The sequence below is a fragment of the Crotalus tigris genome, unplaced genomic scaffold, assembly GCF_016545835.1.
Source record: "Crotalus tigris isolate CLP2741 ecotype Arizona unplaced genomic scaffold, ASM1654583v1 scf7180000024339.11422700, whole genome shotgun sequence".
NCBI lineage: Eukaryota > Metazoa > Chordata > Lepidosauria > Squamata > Viperidae > Crotalus > Crotalus tigris.
In genome coordinates, this window is record NW_024100509.1 from 5346833 (window position 1) to 5369554 (window position 22722).

General features: G+C 37.8%; 1 protein-coding gene across 1 annotated transcript in view; it reads right to left on the reverse strand.

Annotated features, from left to right (window-relative positions):
* DIAPH1 (diaphanous related formin 1) overlaps nucleotides 1-22722 on the reverse strand; it is a 104584-nt gene that overhangs the window by 32765 nt on the left and 49097 nt on the right. Inside the window, exons 16-20 of the mRNA XM_039325943.1 lie at nucleotides 21072-21917; nucleotides 19867-19984; nucleotides 7566-7661; nucleotides 6433-6527; nucleotides 5934-6035 (exon numbers count right to left, since the gene is read on the reverse strand). Of these exons, the coding sequence (XP_039181877.1) occupies nucleotides 5934-6035; nucleotides 6433-6527; nucleotides 7566-7661; nucleotides 19867-19984; nucleotides 21072-21917 (1257 nt within the window). The remainder of the gene's footprint in view (nucleotides 1-5933; nucleotides 6036-6432; nucleotides 6528-7565; nucleotides 7662-19866; nucleotides 19985-21071; nucleotides 21918-22722) is intronic.

Below are 22722 nucleotides of genomic sequence, written 5' to 3' on the forward strand. Positions count from 1 at the left end.
CCACCGTACTTGCTTTGGTGACAATTTGCGGGGAGTTTTCAGTGCCTCTAGGTTTTTGTGATCTGTCCATACCTCAAATGGCACCTTGCTTCCTTCTAGATAGTGTCGCCAGTTCAATAGTGCCCACCTAATCGCAAAGGCTTCTTTCTCCCAGATTGCCCATCTTCGCTCACTCTCAGTGAATTTCTTAGAGGTGTAGGCACAGGGTTGCAGGATCCCATTTTTTGTTCTTTTGTAGTAACACCGCCCCAACCGCCACATCGCTGGCATCGGCTTGAATCACAAAGGGTTCCCCTGGGCAGGGGTGCTTTAGAACCGGTTCAGCGGCAAAGTCTCTTTAAATTCTCAAAAGCTGTTTGACAGCTCATTGTCCATGCTAGTGGTTGGCCCGGTCGTGGCTTCCCTCCTCCTTTGCCTGTTTTGAGTAGTTCTGTAAGAGGTAGGGCAATCTCGGCAAAAGAAGGGATGAATTGACGATAAAAGTTGGCAAAACCCAGAAAGCTCTGGAGCTGTTTGCGAGTCCTTGGGGGCTGCCATTCGATTATAGTTTTCACCTTGGCTGGATCTATTTCAATACCCTCATTGGAAATTCGGTAGCCAAGATAGTCTAATCGGGTTTGGTGAAATTCACATTTTGACAATTTGAAATAAAGCTTGACATTCAATAGTTTCTTTAACACTTCTCTCATTAGCTTTATGTGATCAGTCATATTTGTGCTGTATATCAGGATATCATCAAGATACACCAAAACCCCTTTGTACAAGTGATCATGTAGAACCTCATTAATCAACGGCATAAATACAGCTAGGGCCCCCTGTAGTCCAAATAGCATGACCTTGAACTGATAGGCAGTTTTCCACTCGTCTCCCTCTTTTATTCTCACCCGGTAGTATGCCTCTCTTAGGTCTAACTTAGTGAAGACACTCCCCTTAGTCACATGGATCAATAAATCCTTTAGGAGGGGGAGGGGGTATTTATTTTCCACACTTACAGCATTGAGTCCCTTGTAGTCTATGCAGAGATGAAGAGACCCATCTTTTTTCTCTTTGAACAACACAGGGGATCCCACGGGAGATTTGGCCCGTTCGATAAACCCCCTCACTCGGTTTTTGTTCACATATCGCTGCATCTCCTCCATTTCGAGGGGGGACATAGCATACATCCTCGGACGTGGGAGTTTGGCTCCGGGCACCAGTTCGATGGAGCAGTCATTGGGTCTGTGAGGGCGTAGGGCATCACATTCTTTTTCACTGAACACCTCCGCCAGGTCCAAGTATTCCTTGGGGATGACTGGTTCGCCTGGAGGCAGTGAGGCAGCCATGTGCACTCGCTCATTGAATGGCCTAAGATGCCCAGTAACATCTGTTGAATCAATGGGGGGGGGGATCAGGCCCTATAGGTAGTCTCACAATTCTCATTCCTTTCTCCCACCAGATAAACGGCTTCCATTTGTCCAACCAGGCTAGTCCTAGGACCACTGCCTCAGTCATTTTTGGAGCCACCAGGAAACAAATAAACTCCCAGTGGGCACCTATTTCTAGGCGTAAAGGCTCGGTTAATTGTGTGATAAGAGTCCCTCCCATCAAGGAGCCATCGGCTTGCTCAAATCTCACCGGTTTGGAAAGTTGTTTTGCCCTTATGCCCATTTTCATGGCAAACGCCAGACTAATAATGCAGCGGGTACATCCCAAATCAATTAGTACGTTCAAATCTATTTGTGCCCCAAACTTAGGGATTATAAGTTTGGCGGCCAGTGAAAAAGGCAGGATTTGTCGACTCACCATTGGGTCGTTTTCTCCTTCATCGTCGCTGTCAAAGAAGGGTAGAGCAGGGTCCATCTGGAGTCTTGGCATCTTCCTGTGTGGGGGATGTAAACTGGGCAACCGGTTCTTGCGTGAGTCGATTGGATTTTTCTCTCGTTAGCCGCTGAGCAGGTATCTTTTGCATTGCCGGTCCTGGCTTGCTCTGCAGTCAAGGGTAGGGGACTGGACAGGTGGCCGCTCGGTGTCCTCCTTGTCCACACCGGAAACACTCGAAGGAAGGGCGTGTAGGTTTCACTTTGCAGGAACTGATTTCTGGTTTTCATTTCTAAGTTTTGAAATCTTTCCAACGACTCACCCATAACTGTGTTATCCATTCTGCTTTTGAAGTCTTCACTCTCAGCTGGGAAATCTGCCAAATTCCTCTCTCCCCCGGCTTGCTGGCTGTTCCTTCCCCCCCCCCCCAGGAAACTGTTGCAGCCACGGGGCTGGGCTCAGGCAATCTTTCTTTCTCCATAATGAGATCTTCCCCGAATCTTTGCCAGCTCCTCTCAAGCATAGAGGCAGCTGATGGAGTTCGGGACCGCAGGTCATTTGAAAAGAATGTTGGATTCTGGCATGATGTCAGGTTCTGACTAATGAAGCACTTCAAAGAACTTCAGGCATGTTTCCTAAAGCCTTTATTACAGAGCTACAAATTGCCAGTCACCATCATGGACGTTTTGATGCCAGAATCTGACTTCCTCTTGCTGGCATCAAACTTTTCTTGCTAAACCCCTCCCTTATCTTGCAGTCACAAATCACATTATCCAATTAGTGTGAAGGTCGAAAGTTTACTTCCTCTTTCTTTCCTGGGCTTTTTACCCCCCCCCCACTCTAAGCTATGTATTAACCCAGTAAATACCAGACAGTTTTGCATATTGTCAAAGCAAGAATATATAGTATTTGCAGCATTGACAGCTGGCTAGAAGTGACAATATAATACTGGAGATATTGATTTGAAGGAAAATTAAACCCAAGTATCAGGAATGTGGATTTTAACAACAAGAGATAAGTTGTAAGAAGAATTTAAAGCTGGACGATATGTGGTAGGAATTCAGGAAAATACAATAAAACTACAATAGCAAACAATCCAGAGGAGAAGCAGGAGGAGGAAGAAGCAGAAGGCGCCAAAAGGTTAGCACAAAAAACTTAATTGAAAATCTAAAATAAAAAATGACATGAATAAAGGGTAAAAATCAAGACAGGTTACCAAAGAAAAAATACAGGTGGTTTGGAATTGTAGACATGCAAACAGAAAAAATAAAATTCAGAATAATTTGAGTTTGGCAAAGCATTCAGTAGATTCGGGGTCCCCAACCCCCAGTCCATGGACCAGTACTGGGCCGCGACATGCCAGCAACCATCCACACAAATAAGCAAAGCCCCATCCACAGAATGCAGGCAGCACACAAAACCATGCACCCTCTGGTCCGCGGAAAAGTATCTCTCCAAAGAACCGGTCCCCAACCTTTTGGGTACCTCTGCAGTAGATAACAAAATGCTTCCTCATATAGATTTTAAATAAAAAGAAAATAATTTGTACATCAAATCTCAAGAGATCGCAAAATGCTAATAGGAAACAAATGTTTATGAAAGAACATTTGCTTTACTTTTTTCCAATAAGAGAATATGTGTTCCTCAAAACAGAATCAAGAGGCAGGATTAAAGTCTGACTGATAAAAAAAATTGTTAGAGAGTAATTATTCATTTTTAATATTTTAATCTAGGGCACTGAAAGAAGTTGCTTATGGACCAGCTTAATTTTTATATATTATTTAAGAAATCTAGAACAACCAATGAAGTGCCAGATGATAGGATAAAGGCAAATATTATACCGATTTATATAGAGGTAAAAAGAGAATCTAAAGAAATCCACACTAGTCAGTCTGACATCAATAGATGGGAGGTTTGTAGAGCAGATCATAAAGTAATCTGTAACCATATTGAAAACAATATGGTGATCACCAGAAGTCAGCACGGATTCATCAAGAACAATGCTTACTAGACTAACCTTATCTTATATTTGATGAGCTGGATGTCATGATAATTAAGTAGAGCTGATCTGAAAATTGTACTCAAAGAATGCTCATCAATGGTTCTTCCTCAACCAGGAGAATGTCTCGAATGGGACACCACTAGATTCAGTCCTGGGCTCTGCACTCTTCACCATTTTTATTGTAACAATTTGCACTTGGCACAAAATTGGATAGGCTAACACCCTAAAAGATAGAATTAATACTGAAAGTAAGTAAGGAAAAGGCATGCAATTTAAGAGAGAGGAATACAAAATTAAACATATAGAAAAAAACTCAAATGGACAACTATTGTGTGTATGATAGATGGCTTGGAATTTGAGATTTGATTTATTACTTATGAAAAAGTTCTTTGGTTATACACTGAATAATGTAGCTGTATGATATAGTTCCAAAAAACAAAAATGCAATTTTTGGCTGCATCAGTAGAAACTTAGTTTCTAAAGCATTCCATTTTGCTCTGCAATGGTCTACCTCTACCTTGATTACTGTGCCTCATTCTGGACACTACACTTCTCTGAATCAGTCAAATTGGAACTGATTCAGAGAAGAGCAGTCAGGATTATCCAGGACCAAAAGAGGGACTAAAGCAGGGGTGTCAAACTGCCAGCCCGCGAGCCGGTTTCATCATACCGGAGCCGCACCCACCCCATTGCCGGCAATGGCAAAAAAGCTCCGATACGTCACGCGACGTCACATGACGTTGCGAGTTTGACATGCCTGGACTAAAGGAATTGAAATTGTATAACTAGAGTTATGATATCCTTAACATATCTGAAATGATATCACACATAAAATTTTTTAAGACAGAACTGACAGAAGATTCCAAGTGAATGTTTTAAAAATTTTCATAAAAATAAGAACTAATTGACAGTAAAATCAATCCAATAAAATGAGGACACAGAAGCACAGGAACAGGTGCTACCAAGGAGGTCAGAACGAATTAATAAAGGAGTACTTCCACAATTTTGGCCACTACTGTTAAGTATGAGCCAGCACTGTGCTATAGTTGCCAAAAAAGTCAAGACAATCCTAGGCTGCCTCAATAGATAGATCAAGGTGTAAAGATCATGTAAATTGTTAGTATCGCTTTGTACTGCACTGGTAAGACCACACTTGGAATGCTGCACACAAAAAAGATGTTGAGATACTTGAAAGACTATAGAGGATAACAACAAAGACAATTAGGAGCCTGGAAGATAAATATACAATGAATGGTTGAAGGAACTGGGTATATCTAGGGGTGACTTGATAGCAGTTTTCCAATATTTGAAGAGCTGCCAAGAGAGGAGGTGGTCAATCTATTCTCCAAAGCATTTGAGGTCAGGACTAGAAGTAACAGGTGGAAAATTATTAAAGAAAGCTGCAACCTAAACTAAGGAGAAATTTCCTGACAGTGAGAACAATTAATCAATGGAAGAGTTTGCCTCCAGAAGTTGTGGGTACTCCTTTATTGAAGGTTTTTAACCTTTTTTGTTCGGAATGGTGTAGGGTCTCCTCTGGAGCAGGGAGTTTGACCCTTCCAACTCTGTTAAATTTTCCCCTCGAATAGCAGCATACGCCTCCCCTCATTGTTTAAGGCTTCAGTGTGAAGGACAAAATTTATATTTCTATAAAATACAAGTGAAAATAAAGAAAAATAAAGCGGGAGAAGGAAAAAAGGGGAAGGGAAAAATGTGGGATAAAGGGGAAAAAAGAAGAAAAAAGCATTAACTCCCAACTCTTCAGTGCAGTAGAATAAAGGCAATAAAATTACAGCCTCAACCTTTTGGTTTTACATGCTTAGTATATACTAGCAATTTTAATAGCAACAAGTAAACCAACAAATCCCAAAATCAGAATTTCCATTTTTTTCTGTCTCAAGCACAAATAGCTCAGGAGACATGTAGGCTAGAATATAAGGACTATACTCAAAGCTAAGAAAAAAAATGAAGCACTTAGTATAACATGGTAGACATAAGACTGAGACGTCCTAGAAAATGATGTGACAGACTGTCTGAAAAATAAGAGGGACAAACTTACACTGTATTATTGTGTGTTTGTTATTTATTTCTTTTCAGAAAGAGATATGATTCCTCTTCTGCAATAATCACTTACCACAATTCCAAACTGCTCAGACTCAGCTAGTTCATTATATTCTTCTTTCAGTCCTGCTATCATCTTCAATTTGTCTGGTTCAGGCATTAACTTAATCAGATTCTGAGAAAGAAGTTAAAAGGATACAGTTGCTTGGAATAGCTTCTGATAAATATGATAATATTAACCTAGAAAAAACTAGTCTAAGGATGGGTCTTTCAAACTATGGAACCCTTTTAACATAATTTGATATGCAAATATTCAAATACAAAGGATCCAATGACAGCATAATCTCCTTATTATTATATACTCAAGCCTGAATAATTTATGAGCTATCGAACAGAAACCTTGGGGCTGCCAGTTCTTGACAATCTCTCTCTGTTCTTACAATCCTGGATAGCAAAATAAATGCTTTTTAGTTGCCAGAACTACTGGAGATTGAGTTCAACTTAATGGATACTGGCTGTGTAGACTTACACTCTAGAGAGAAAATATGATCACACATTCCAGTCGTTCTCACCTGCACCATGGATTCAGTCAACACAGCTTCATTCACCTCCAAGATGGCGTTCTTGATTTCCTCATAAGGCAAGCGAAAGGAGCCCAAAAAAATTGCTGCCACATTTAAAGAGAAGTACAATTAACCAAATTATTGGCGTATCCAAATATTCAAATCAGAGAAATTACCTTTCCTGACTTTTTCTTCATTTAAATAAACATTCAAATAATTTCTGAAAGTTGTCACAGTAAACGTAGGCCAACTTTCCCACCAGAATTACAGAACAATAGTTGGAAAGGACAGTGGAGGTCTTCTAATCCAACCCGTTTGAGCAGGAGAACCTATACAATTCCAGACAAACGGCTATCCAGTCTCTTCTTAAAAACCTCCAGTAATAATAATAATAATAATAATAATAATAATAATAATAATAATAATAATGTTGGAAGGGACCTTGGAGGTCATCTAGTCCAATCCCCTGCTCAGGCAGGAAACCCTATACCAGTGATGGCGAACCTTTTAGAGACTGAGTACCCAAACTGCAACCCCAAACCCACTTATTTATTGCTGGGTGCCAGGTGGGTGGGCATGGCTGTGGTGGTCATGGCAGACTGGGTGGGTGTGGCCAAGGTGGGCGTGGTCACCTCGATGTTGCTCGTGGGGACGAACACCTGTGGAGGCCGGGCAGGGTTGGTTTCTAGCAGGTGGGGTGGTGGGTAGGAGGCTTGTCCTGTGGGGTGAGGTGAGGCAGGGTGGGGGTGCCATTATCTCAGGGCAAAGCAAGGCAGGTGCTGGGGTGGCTGCTGCCTGACACCATCGGCCCCCACACACAGAGGCCAGCGAGCGCATGGGGACCAACAGTGTCTGTAGCAGCCACAGCCTGCCGGCCCCTCAACTGGCAGACTCTGGGGCTCTGCAGCCCACCACCAGCAGTTCAGAGAAGTGCCCACAGAAAGGGCTCTGGTGCCGCTTCTGGCACACGTGCCATAGGTTCACCACCACTGCCCTATACCATTTCAGACAAATGGCTGTCCAGTCTCTTCTTAAAAACTTCCAGAGTTGGAGCATTCACCACTTCTGGAGGCAGGCTGTTCCACTGGTTAATTGTTCTCACTGATAGGAATTTCTCCTTAATCATATCAAATCATACTCACAAAGGTTCTGAGCATTTTTTGAATCTAGCACTCTCAGCTCTTTGACTTTCTTCTTAGCTTGATTCTTTTCTTCTCCACCCTCGGGTTGCTTTTTTGCTGTGAAGAATTAAAGATCTTAGTTAATTTCAACAGAACTGTCCATAACTACCAATCTCTCAAAGAAATTCAGGGCATCCCTTAACACTGAAAAGATTATTAAGAGGGATAAAAAGATAAGGTATGCCTGCTATAATAGATGCATCCAATATCAGGAGGTATCTTTCAAATTTCCCCTCACGAAACAAAACTACACTGTCATTCCCCCATTTATTATTTCAAAGCAGTAACTGATCTATTTATGTGCCCATACATAAAGGACTACTCCACAATCCTGTGACAAAGAGGTACACAATTTTTAGATAAGAGATTTGGATAAGATTTAGATAAGAGATTTAGGTAAGCCTTATAGAAAAAAGTGGCACAGCATAATTATAAAATAGGATCTTGCCCTAAGGGACAAAATGGAAGATATATCAACTTGGGGCACTGAAATGATTACCAAGATGACCTGCAATAGTGATACGAAGCCAGGAATATACAAAGTGAAATGCCCTTATGGATGAAAATATTCCATTCATGGAGAAAACTACACGGGGGAAACCATTCCCTTGTGAATAGTATAATTTTGTATGTACAGGAAATATATGATAAAACATATTGATATTGATTATCTGAATTTGGACTTGCCCTGAAAAATGGTAGAGATAGAGCACAGATTCATCAGCTCATTAAGAATGACATAGTGGTAATCATAGTTATTAGAAATTAACTTGTCACATTCTGAAGAGCAATAAATACATTGTCACATAAACTTTTATGGATCACAATCTACCACATCAAGTGCATGGAATATAATCCTATTAGATATATTATCACAGCTGTTTGTTGGGGAAAGGACGAAAAAAGAAGAATGATACCAGAAAAAGAATTGCTTTGGCGGTGACAAATCCTATATTAGCATTAGATCTGAGTACATAGTCTTTATTATATTGACAAGAAAAGGAATTAAGACTGATTTCTGTAAATAGGAATTTGTGTATTCATTAGATTTAACACAATTTCTCATGGATTAAATAAGGATTATTTTTCTTATCATATTACCTATGTTAACCAACTACTTAATGTAATAATGGCTATGTCAAACCTAACTTGATGTTTTATGTTCAGTCATTTCTAAAGAAGCAATTACGTTCTGCCTTCTTTTTTTTTTTTCCCCTCTCCAAAAGATAGGGTCACTCCTTTGAAATCAGTTAATGAAGGCAAGAGGAAAACAACTTGATTCACTAACAGATTTTTAAAAAACCCTGAATTTAGAGAGAGACTGAAATAGACCTGAGATAGCACATATAGCTCTTCTGAAAATAATGTTTCAGGTCCATGTCACAGTAACTTCCTGAAATTAAACTCACTAATGAAGAAACAATAGTTTGAGAATGCTCTGGGTTTTTGCTATTACTATAAGCCAGGGGTCTTCAAACTTGGCCTTTTATGACTTGTGGACTTTAACTCCCAGAAATCCCCAGCCAGGCATGCTGGCTGATGAAATCTGGAAGTCCACAAGTCATAAAAGGGCCAAGATTGAAGACCCCTGCTATTAGCTGATCACTCTCAAATATTGCAGTAGTCAATTTTGACTCAGTATTGAAACCTGAAATATGAAGAGAGGAGCTCACATATTGCATACTACAACTGAATAAAACAATGTATTAATATTCATCTTATCTATGGGAAAGCATATTTTATTTTCAAAAATGTATCAATAATCTTTCTGATAATTACTGCTTTCTATTTGTTGCTTCCTTATATTAACCCCCACTATGATTCATACCTTTCCTGATTAGCTATATATAGCAAAAGATTTAGTCTGACGTATAATTTTCCTGAAAAATAACTAAAAGATATGAATGAAAATAAAACCAACCATTAGCATGGTTTGTCAGCATTGATTTGAATAGACAGAAAAGGTGGTTCAGTGTGGCTAAAGGTCATTTTTAACTGCTATTGATCACAAACATATTACTTTTCATGAAATAAAGCTTGCTTCCTGGCCTATATCTGCTGAGTGAACATGAAAAAAAGCAAGAAGCAGAGCCACCAAATAATAGCAGCCTTTGACTCAGCATGGTTCATTCTTCCTGCAAACTCCTCCCTTGTTCAATTTTTTTCTGCGCCATCAATACAAAATGGAGTCTAAAGGGAAGGCAAACATCCTCCCTAAAATGGCTGAATGCGGCAAAAGGAAGATAGAGAATAGTAAAATAAGGCAACAGCACCATCTGGTGCTTACACAAACCTGGTTTGGCATTGAGATACTTTAGGATTGAGAAGCATGTGTTGCAATGGAAACAAAACAGCCTGCTAGCAAATAAGAAATCTGTAGAATCACTCTCTCTCTCAGATTTATATATATTCTATTTTTGAGTGACAAATTCTTTCATAATTATAATCCACAAAGGTCTATATTTGGACAATATTCTGCCAGATTAAATCTTACACAATAATATTGCTACACAAATGCAGTATTTATATATCATGAATTTGAAATTGAAAAGGAAAATAATTATTTCAACTTCCAAATTTTGGCTTTCTGATATTGTCATATTTCAAGAGCAGTCTTGGTAAGCATTGCAGGTCAAGCTGAAAGCACTTACAGAGTCTTTAAGAGCAACATAACAGCATTAAATGGCTCTATTAAAGACTTAGGATTTGCAGAAATAAATTTATTTTCCCAACTTAGCCTGCATGAATTAGCCCAGGAAAATTGCAAAATTACATATTTTATTTTGCAGTGTGAGCTTGAGAATGTCCTAAATCTGTCCTAAACCATTATACAGACATATAGGGTTTAAGTAAAATACAACTATATGGAAGGCTAAAAAGCAAACTTCTCTTTGGTTAGAAAATTCAAAGTGAAGTATTATTGTATCAGAATAAAAAGCCTAGCACATGTTGTAATTAATCATCCCCAAGATATTCCATAATGGAATAGGAAGAGTTAAACAATTTACAACTGTTATGGTACCAGATGGAGGAGTTGCATTAGAATGTTAAGTTCTGACTAGATCTCCCTCCCTTCTCTTTGATTACACTTAATTCTCTAAAATACAGTCTGGATGCTGTTAAATCTTCCTAGTATAGGAGTTATACTATAAAAAGAAAGAAACAGATGGGAAAAAACAAGATGCTCTGGCAGCTAAGCAAAATCTTTTATCTGAGAAAAAGGAACACACACACACACACACAGTTTGTTTTCTTTGTTCCTGAGAAATGAGGCCAGCAGAAAGGGAGGGGGCAGAAAGGGGAGGAGGGAGGGGAGGAAATGGCCACCACCCTGATGACACAATGTCAGGAGATCTCATCTTCCAATCCAGTAGCTCTGACATCACCACCCTGAAACTGAGCCAAAGTTACTCAACTGCGCACATCTGGTGGATGATAAAAACACTGCAAGAGATTTAAGAAAAGCTTTGAATTATGCCTTATCAGCGCAAGAGGCACAAAACTGGGAAACAATAGCCTACCTAGAGTTTGTTAGGGGTATCTCTGAGCATTCTAAAGTTATTCAAAAACAAAACTTACATGCTAATTATAGACCACTTATCAAAAATGGATAGCCTTGATTATTCACAGATGAACAAATGTATACATATGCAACATATTCAAACTTTCAATTATAGAAATAGGTTGGTTCACATAAGATACTTTACAAACAAAATTAATCAAACTCCACTTATTCGGCAAATAGGACACACTAATTCTTTAAGTGAACATTTTAAATGAATTGTATGAACCAATCATATAGTTGTTGACAGATTTGTCATGCCTGTATCAATGCAGCAAATAATGGTAAATGGGCCAATCATAAACCAAATTATATAAACATTTGTATGCTCGTTTTGAGCCTGTTACCAATAACATTTCTTTAGAAAAGAAAAGAAATGGAATGAAATTAATTATGAATATATGGGTCTATGCTGCAATTCTGTATTTCAATGTCTTACATTTTATGCCCCCCCCCCAAAAAATAAAAAATACAACAACGGCATAGGAACAATTTTATCTGTAGCTCCTTTCTTGACAATTCTTCTGATACCTGCATGAGGCTGTGCAAAGCATCTGGAAAAGATGCAAACACAGCTCCTCTTCCCATAATATAAAAGCAGCTGCATCTTTGCTAACTTGCAAGATCTCTCTGAAAGCTGTTTTAAATTACCTATATCTGCATGTGCTTAACCAACAACAGAAATGAAACAAAGTGGCTGTATTGCACAAGTATACCCAACCAACTGAAACAGCTGCACGAGCCTTACAAAGGATAAGGCTATTTTAATGATCCAAAAAGAGGTAGTTCACTTATATTAAAGCAAACTGGAAAATATCTTTTTTCAAACATTTTGTCCAACCTTTGCATACTCACTTTCAGTAGTAGATTTCCTTCATAAAAAAGTTACTATGAAAGTATTTATTTTTCCAAATATACAGGAAAATACTTGTCAAAGTGAGGCAAATGTTGGGATAAATACACTATCAAACTATCTACAAGATGCCTTCACTTCCTATCTTAATCCAAATAGCCAAATAATGTATGGTAATTTGGCCTATGAGAGAATTTATTTATTTACTCACATACTGAGATATTAGGCATTCTTCTTTAGCCTTGTCTTGAAATTCACCAAAGCTTTACCCCATTGAACAAGTTATATTATATTTGAGGGAGATAGGCTCTACAGAAATGTGAAAAAAAATAAATATTGCTACTAATGTTTGGAAGAAACTATGAATGAATGCACCAGAAGAAATAGTTATTACTATGAAAATGTTAAAGAAACTGCTACAAAATGAAAGGACACACGCACAGTAGCCTAGAGTCCCAGCCAAACCTGAATCCTTCTGTATTTTTTTACCCATTAAGTACACAAGGGGGAAAAATGATACAACTGAAACCTAGACACATAGACACACACAAACATACCAAGAAATGCTTTAGTGCAAATAATGGAGCATAAAACTATAGCAGATCAAGGATACAATTATGCACCTGCAATTAAATTTATCCCTATTCAAAATGGGTACGAATGAGCTGTTACGTTTTATAGTAAGAGAACAGATACTTTTTTAAAATTATATTTCAGTAACATACTACATCTTACAAAGTATTTGGCCTTGTACGCAGAATTACAGTAATTCCTTAATAGTCATGGAGTGCACTGTGGCACGTCCTTCCTACTGCAAGGTAGATTATAATATGCATACTGTTGTATTTTGAAGACAGCTTTAAATGATACTCAGTCTTATATTTTAGTATTATCCATTATGTCGTATCTGCCCCTTCTTCAGATGGAGCACATGGAGGCATAATATATAAAGAAACCTAACTAATTTTATTTATTCAATTTTTATATCTGCCCAATTTAACCAAGTATCTCTGGGTGGTTTACAAGTCTAAAATTTTAAAACAATTAAAACAATTTAAAAGACATTAAAATAATAAAACCATCCACAAAATAAGTATAATATAAACAGCAGTCATGATGATTAATCAGCTAATAGTAAAGCCAAGTAATGCAGCCCTTCACACATTCCGAGCCACAGACCAGGATACATGGCCAGGTTTTTAGAGCTTTGTGGAAAACTAACAGGGTTAGGGAGATTCTAATCTCTGAAGGGAGAATATAAGGCAGGGGCTACAACTGAAAAACCCCATCTTCTAGCTCTACCAGTCAGCATTCTTTGGCTGACAGAATCTGCAGTATGCCCAATCTGTTAGATCTGATCAGACAGGTAAAAACTCTTGGAAAAAGACATTCTCTCAGGTAATCCAGTCCCAAGTCATGCATGAATTGTAAATTCATACCGATAAACAATATATTATCATGTTATCATGCTAACCTGTCCAATTATAACTCCTTTTTGCAGGTCTGGATAGTTGTATCAAATGGAGACTACAGAAGTGAAATCCTCTTCAGACAGATTCAAAACAAAACAAAGTTTCTCTAACAGAACTACATTTCACCTCTGATACTATTTTGTTACAAGAAAAAACCTTTCAAACTAGACAATGTTGTACATATTACAAAAGCTATTTTCCAATTTACATTTTTAGAGACCATTTAGAGAACTGCCCAGAAAGATGTATATTATGGTATGAAAATGATGGAGGAAATATATTATACTTTTGCCCAAAAGTCTGAAATGTTTTAATACTTTAGTGAAATTAGTGGAAATTAAAATATCTTCCCAGGATAGCAAAACAGTAATTATTCTATACTTGTTTGTGGCGGCATGCTACTTTTCCTGTTCCAGTATCTAAAAAACTTTCAAAAGAAGAAGGATATAGGCAGGCAAAATCTTTCTTTTCTAAAACAATACATGTCTAAGAGTAGCTTCTCATCTTTTTCATCTATTTTGCAAAACCAAAGAGAAAGACTACTAGGTGGAAGAAAAGTCTTTAAAAGAATGAAGGGAAACAAGCATTATTTTCCCACCAGCAGGTGGCATCCAAAGCACATATTTGAAAGATTCTTAATCACATTAAGAATGATAGAAATTTCTTTCACTAACTGTATTTTGGAAGCTTGCACAAACTTTTAGCACAATTATAAACACAATATTCCATTTTATTAGAATGCAAAAAAGAAACATCTACATTATGCTTTTGAATTGTTACTAAATTAACAATTTGTCTTTGATTTCTTTTTTCATTGGTATTTTTAAAGCAAATACACAAATTGTAACTTCTATATTATAACACTTTCCTTTTTAAGCTATCATCATCATCATCATTATTGCTAGAATTATATAATGGTTAACTTCTTCCTTATTATGAGAAAAGAAAAGGGAGAGGTTGAAAAGAGAAGTTGCTGATTTTAAATCATAACAGAAACAAAACTGTTCAATCATAAGCAACTACAGCTAAAAGTGAGCACCCCAGTGTAAAAAGGAAGATCAGAGAGGAGGAAAACAATACATAAGTTTCAGAGGATTCTAGGATGAAGAGATAATTAGAAAATAAAGTGCAGACTTTAGAGAACAGAATAAAAAAATAGAAAAGTAGATAACTGAAGAAAGTCACATTTAAGTATAAATTAGTGCTTCCTAAACCTTTTCCCTCATTATCCAAAACTGCTTATTGGAATGTTCTTTTTACCGCTTATCAAAAAATCCTTTTCTTCTAAATGTTCCTGTTTTGACTAAGTAATGGGTTCATGGATTGTTACCCAAAAAAACACCACTTTCACCCAATTTTGGATAATTTACTCAAGGTTAGAGATACTCTGGTCTAAACTATCTGAATTCTAATTTTAATTAAATTAGTTAGGTTTTATGGAATTTATTAGGAATATATGAAACCTATAGAACATATTTTTGTAATATTCAGTTTTGTCCACCAGAGGGTATATATAATTTTTCAAGTTATTTTTTACATGAAACATTAGGGCTCTAATTTCCCAATCAGAAATTAGTATATATATAAAACACAAATATACAACTGTATTAAGGAAACACACGCAGAAGATGATATTATGAGCAGCTAGTATATGCTGATTTGTTTTCTACCTTTTACGGGTACAAAAGAAAGAACTGAAGACTAAATTATATGAACATAGGCAAAGGTACTGGGTATGTTCAGTTTGAAGAAAATTGTAGTAAAATTAACATTCAAATATCTGAAAATAGCTATGAAGTACAGCAACCTTGTTTTCTGTTATTTCAAAGAGAAGAATGAAAATACATGGGGGCACAGTTTAAATTAAAAAGGTTAAGAGAAAGAATTTAGAGAGACTAGGAAAATTTCCTGATAGTACAGATGATCCAAAGAGAGTGGTTGAGAATGAAAAAGGTTCTCAATGAAAGTGATACACTAGTGTTTTGATGGCTCCTCTGTCAAGTGCTATTGTCTGACTCCTGATTCCTTTACTATTAATGGTTGATCCCAAAAGCTACTTTGATATTTACACTGTCAGTACATATCACTGAATAGTTTGCTATTTGCATAATTTAATCATTTAAGCATTTTAATTGTATTGCAGCCATCTCATTTAGTATGCTTTAAATAGATGGGTGATTTTATATAATATCTTTCTATGACTTGTCCCTAGTGTACCAATAAATTTTAAATTGACATTCTTTTTGGTTCCAGTCTTGATTTATTTGTTACTACCTTCCATTAACTTGCTCAAGAAACTCATCAGAAATATTCAAGGGATCATTTTTTTCCACATAATCTATTAGAGGAAGATGGTTATTAATAGTGACAAATGACTATCAGGGATGCCAGGTAGTCAATTTCCTGCATGGGCTTAAAGTAACCCAGCTTAATCTGACATCAGCTCCTCAAAGGAAGGTCAAACGGTTCCACCACATCTTCTGCTACAATTGAGCTAGCTTCTACTTTTTCCTTAAAAATTGATAATGCGAGAAGACACCCAGGGTTGAAGTCTACCTTTAGCCATAAAAACTCCAAGTGACTGTAGACTAACCTACTTTACAGTTGTGGTTGTGAGGATAAAATGGAGATCATAATGGAAGCTGTTCTGAACACTTGGAAGAAAGATGGGACATAAACCTAATAAATGGGGGGGGGGGGGGAATCCCTATCCAAAGCCCTGAGCTCTTTGTGAATCAATACCACCAGCTGAATATCAGAAACAGGGAGGCACCAAAGTGCATAGCAGTACATGTCAGGAAAAGATCATTAAGAATATTTTTTTCTCAAAACAATCTAGAATGCCTGGGCAACCTTGGAACTATATTTGATTAGATTTGTACCAGTTGAGTTAATGTCCTGCATGCCTGGAAAACATCTGCTTTATAAAGATGTTTGTGAAATGGAATACCCTTGAACTTTGACTGCCAGGCTGTTTACTGTGGCGTATACATCCTTTGCTATCTAAACCTGGAGCTTTGTCCTTGCTTTGCTTTTGGAACCTTGTCTAGAATTTTTAAGGATGACCTTAACAACAGTTGCTTAAAATTACCTAGATGACCAAGATTGCATACAAACTGATAAATAAATAAATAAAATGTGTTTAAATACATTTATTTTTTTGTATGTCTTTTTGATTGTGAGTAACCCTTTGGGAATCTGGCCATTGATTTTATGACTTTTCTTTTGTTATTCTCAGTCATCCAGGTCATAGTTGCCCAAAGATGCTTTTTCACGAGGCAACTGGACTTGTTTTTCTTTGAAGAAGTTTCACTTCTCATCCAAGAAGGTGCCTCATGAAAAAGCATCTTTGTCAACTCTAACTCTAACCTTCCCTACTTGTCCCATACAACCCCTTGCCAGCATTTTTTTGTATACAAATATTTTATCTAGCTTCAGCCTCTCTGCTATTTGTCTGAGAAATAATATAACAGAACAACAGAGTTGGAGGGGACCTTGAATATCTTCTAGTCAACCCCAGCGCAAGCAGGAGACCCAATACCATTTCAACAAGTGGCTGCCCAGTCTCTTCTTAAAAACCTCCAGCAATGGAGCACCCACAACTTCTGAACACAAGCCATTCCGCTGGTTAATTGTTCTACCTTTTGGTAAATTTCTCCTTAGTTCTACGTTGCTTCTCTTCTTGATTAGTTTCCATACATTGTTTCTTGTGTTGCCTTCTGACACTTTGGAAAATAGGCTGACCCCCTCTTCTATGTGGTAGCCCTTCAAATATTGGAATACTGTGGCCTTCCGGTTCTGCGCAGCTAGTGCTGCAGCTGAGGTATTGAGACAATCTGAGCCCTACGGTTGATTTCTCTCTGTTTGGGGACCCTAAATGGGCCCAAAGCCACCCTGGAGAGATGACAAGGAAGGAGGGAAGCCCCAGCGATCCTGGGGAGATGGTGGTGGATCCGGACGTTTGGGGAAAACTCTCCAAAAACCAACCGAAGAAAGGCTAGCGTCATTCGTGACTCTAGCCCAAGCTACATGCAGCCAAAGCCAAAAAGCACTAAACTAAGCGTGATTGTAAACAGCATGAGTGAACTGGGTAAGAATATTGATTTTCTCTCTTCTACCTGACTGATTTCCTGAAAAAAGAAAAAGAAAAAAACCCAGAAGTAAAAATCCTCCAAAAGTGTGTGTGTGGGGGGGTATCTTTGTTTCACCCTCCTCTAAACAAAAATGGCAAATTAAGTTTATGGGGAAAAAAATACAGAAAATTGAAAGATGAACTGGTGCTGACATCTAGTGATGGATGAAAATACTGCCCTAAATATACAGCCCAGAAAGAAAAGCCTGTTGTCATGACCTTCGGGGCTTTGATTAAACAAAGAGCAGCTGTAACAAAAGAAAACACTGTGGATTATCTACAAAGTGTCAACTATAAAACTTAGAAAAAATTGACCAAATATTGGAATACTGCTATCATGTCTCCCCTAGTCCTTCTTTTCACTAGACTAGACTTACCCAATTCCTGCAACTGTTCATCTTCTTTGTTGGTCTTCTCTGCACTCTTTCCAGAGTCTCAAGTTCTTTTTCATATTGTGGTGCCCAAACCTGGATGCAGTATTCCAGGTGTGGTCTTACTAAGGTTTTATAAAGCAGTACTAATACTTCATGTGATCTTGACTCTATCCCTCTGTTTATGCAACCTAGGATTTACATTTGATTTTTTGGCTGCTGTCAAAAAAATGATTGTTCTCTAGGGCTTCAAGATCCCTCTCACAGACTGCTTTTGAGGTTAGGTTTCACCTAATCTGTACTTGTACATTTGGTTTTTCTTGCCTAAGTGTAAGACCTTACTTTTCTCTACATTGAATTTCATTTTCTTGGATAGGGCCCAGTGTTCAAGTCTGTCAAGTTCCATCTGGATCTTGAGCCTATCATCTGGGGTGTGGACTATTCCTGCCAGCTTAATGTCATCAACAAATTTGATGAGTTCCCTTTCTATTCCCTGATCTAAATCGTCTGTCTGTCTATCTGTCTGTCTGTCTGTCTGTCTGTCTGTCTGTCTGTCTGTCTGTCTATCTATCCATCCATCCATCCATCCATCCATCCATCCATCCATCTATCTATCTATCTATTTATATGTTATAAATATATCATTATGTATGACTGTAACTGCTGCAAAATTAAGTTTTATATACTTGATTTTAATTGGCTTATATTATAAATATCTATTACAGAAAAAAACATGTTAAAAACAAAATAAGACATGAATAGATATGAAATATTTATATTACTAGATGATAAATTTGGGAAATAAATATATAAGTCTCATAAATAAATAAATAAACCATATATACTCTATAGATGAAAAGTGTGTATTATTGAAATTAGTTGTGAGCTTCCTGATGGTCTTTGAGCTTGGTTGTTTTCTTCTAGACGTTTCATTACCTGACTAGATAACCAGTAGCATTAATAATACTGATAATGTTACCTAGTCGGGTAATGAAACATCTGCAAGAAAACAACTAAGCTCAAAGAGCACCAAAGACCCCAGAGAGGTCAACCCTTAGCTACAAATATTCTCTGAATTCATTTTAACATTTTAAAATAATCTGAATTTAGGGTTATGTAGTAAGTAATCCACTTTGCAAATAATGTATGTGCTTTCCACAGTGGCACCTTGGTTAAGTTTTATCATTCATGCAATCACCGAATCTCAAGATGCAAATGTTTCTTCTAAGACTATTGTTTTCTGTAGATAACAGAAGGGCAGAAAGTAATTTGAGATCTAATATGCTAATAATCATGAACATGTAGGCATGTTCATTTCCCCCTCCTTTTGAAATGTATAAAAGAGTGCATCTTTTTCTCTGCAGGGGTATGTCTCTCACTATTGTTTTAGAGGAGATCCTCTCCAGTATGTACTATCTAATAAACACTACAGTGAGCTTGATTATTTGCTTTGGTTCCTGTTTTCATTCTACAGAAACTGGCATCAGAAAATTCACAATTTTCAAGCTGTAACCAGATGACAACAGGGTACCATATAGGGTGAGTATTGTGTTGAGTTTGATCTCATGTCCCTTCCTGCTGCCACATGAGGGCACCATTTGTGTGTGTAAGGCAACAAACTATGCCTAAAAGTCTGTTTTGGATAGGGAGGTTTGTTGGATGAGTGTGACCCTCCTAATTTTCAGCTGCCCCTGGCCCTGATGCAAGCTCAATTTATTTTCCCCACAAAAGCATAAACCATCCTTAGCACATTTCTGTCTTTAGTGTACATCAATGAAGTTATTACTTTACAGTATTTGGTAAATTATATAGCTGCCTATCTCACATTCCTTACTTATTATTGCTCAAAGTAAGTAACAAAATGTTACTTACATTTGGTCTGTGCAGTTGAGAAACGAAGTGTTAGCTTGGCAAAAAGATCATCATCCTCATAACGCTCCTCCTTAGCTTTCACCCAGAAACAGTCTTCAGATAATTCCTGTACTGTAATCTGTAAAGGTTATATATAACATGACATAATCCATATAAACACCATTGCACATTCCTATTGCAGTTTATCTGTTCTGTACGTATCTTTAAGCAAAAAGATTTTATGCCTGTTGGCAAACATGCTATTGTTCATAAGCTTTTATCAAATAGAAACCATTTCATCAAAAGTAAATAGTGTTAGTCTGGAGCTAATATTGCTGAATTACATTTATCAATTTATGGGATTAATTTATTATGCATTTTTCATTTCATCATAAAATACAAGAGGCATAAAATACAATACCTTTCTACCCATAAGAATGGAGTACAAATAAAAAAAAGAATAATATAATTACATGCTTAATGCCAGCTCTTTATTTCACTACTAATAAATAGAATAATTAAGCAGCAGAAAATCAAAATTAGTTCTAATTAGCGGAGACAAATATGCAAGAAAATGTATCTCAAAAACTGGCAGGCATCAAAGGATTTTAAACAGAGAAACCAGTGAAGAAAATTCCAGAATGTATATATTACCCCACATTCTAACCAATGATTTTTATACTTCTGCAAGCCTTATAAAATTCCATTCAGTAACAGATAAGCCTTAAAATATTCTGGCCCTAAATTATATACAGTTAGGGTATATACAATTATCTTTTCCAATTCAGCACATCTGATAAAGATATTCACACAATATCTAAAAGCTTAGACCACAATACTTGTGCTACTGTTTAAAATTCATATCTATATATAATTTCACTCTGTAATCCATCATATTTAAATGATTTGCTATAATTATTTCTAAAAAATTAAAAACAGTATCTTAAATGTCAAAAGAAACATTTCACTATTTTAAGATTATTCATAGAGGTAAATTGACATATTTATTAAGTACCTAAAATACATCCAACTTTCTATGTCATAAAATTCTGCAAAATGAAAATTAGTTTTGCAACAACAAGTAATAAATGTTTTCTAGTCCTCAGCATTCAAAATCTTGAACACAGAGTAATTAAGGGGAAAAAGCACTGGTAGACTGAGGAGTTTGGAAAAGGAAACATTGACAATGGGAAAAATATATCTAATTATCAATTACAAGAAATCACCTTGGACCAGTTAGTTCTCCTAAGTTGAACTTCTGGTTTGTAAAGTTTCTTGGGAAGCAATCCAAATGGAAGAGCTGGAGTTGCCATAATTCCAAAACCAGATAGAGTGGGAGGAGGTGGTGGTACTGGTATCCCAAACTGAGACACAGGGGGCAACCCTGGCATACCGGGAAGAGGTGGTGGTGGAGGGGGCAACCCTGGCATACCGGGAAGAGGTGGTGGTGGAGGGGGCAACCCTGGCATACTGGGAAGAGGTGGTGGTGGAGGGGGCAACCCTGGCATACCGGGAAGAGGTGGTGGAGGAGGGGGCAACCCTGGCATACCAGGAAGAGGTGGTGGGGGAGGGGGCAACCCTGGCATACCGGGAAGAGGTGGTGGAGGAGGGGGCAACCCTGGCATACCAGGCAGAGGTGGTGGGGGAGGGGGCAACCCTGGCATACCGGGAAGAGGTGGTGGGGGAGGGGGCAACCCAGGCATCCCAGGCAGAGGTGGTGGGGGAGGGGGCAACCCAGGCATCCCAGGCAGAGGTGGTGGGGGAGGGGGCAATCTCGGGATCCCAGGCAGAGGGGGAGGAAGGAGTGGCTCTGATATCTCAGGCAGAGGAGAAAGGGGAGAAGGGAGTGGCCCTGGCATCCCAGGCAGAGGAGGGGGAAGAGGAACAGAAGGTGGCTCTAAAACCCCAGGAAGCGTGGGAGGAGGGGAAACAGTTTGTGAAGAAAGGGATGAAGGGATCTGGTGACTTTCTGTCCTGGTAGGTAATGGTTGCTGTGGTGGGAAACACGTAGATGAAATGATTTGCTCCATTTTCTTTTTAAGATCTTCAAGTTCTTTGGTCAGTAGAGCAATCTTTAGAGAAAGAAGTAGAACAAGTCAGACTGAAAAAGTTTCATAATTCTAAACCAGAAAAATAAACAGACTACCCATCTCTAAGCCATCATTCACTACCTTGCTAATATTTCCTTCCTTCGAGGTTTTGAGATTTATTTTTGTGTAACCTGACTTTGTCTAATGCAACAGATACAATAATAGGCAGAACACACTGGATTGATAGTCTTATTCTGATTTAGGGATGTGAGATTCCTACACAAGAGATCCTTTGGAACACAGCTTTCTGAATGATCGAAGCAGGACTTTTTCCCAGGATTACATAACTATTCTGAAAGCTGATCCTGGCTGTTCTGAACCAAGCATGCACAATACAGAACAAAATGGCTGTGCAAGTGAAGTGTGAGGAGAGAGCTGGGTATAGTCCACAATGGAAAAAGACAAACCTATTATATGATTCAAATAGTACTTCATTAACGTTCCTAAAGAATGCTTTGAAGGATCTGCATAGCACTATTTTACATATTGCATATGTACATCAAATCAGATTGTAACACATTGCACATCTGATTTAACATTTCAACCTAACCCAGTTGTAGATGGTTAGTATGTGGGGCTCTCAATGCGTCTGCTCTAATAGATACAATTAGGATTTTCAGAGTAAATTATAGGTATTTTCACAAAGTGGCTGCCATGATGGAAGTAGAAATGGGAAAGATCGCTTCCCATTACTACTTTTACATTTACCATCTCAGCTTATTTTCCAATTTTTTAAGGATATGCAAACTTCCAGAAAAAGCATGCTGGGCAACTTTCATTTCATTTT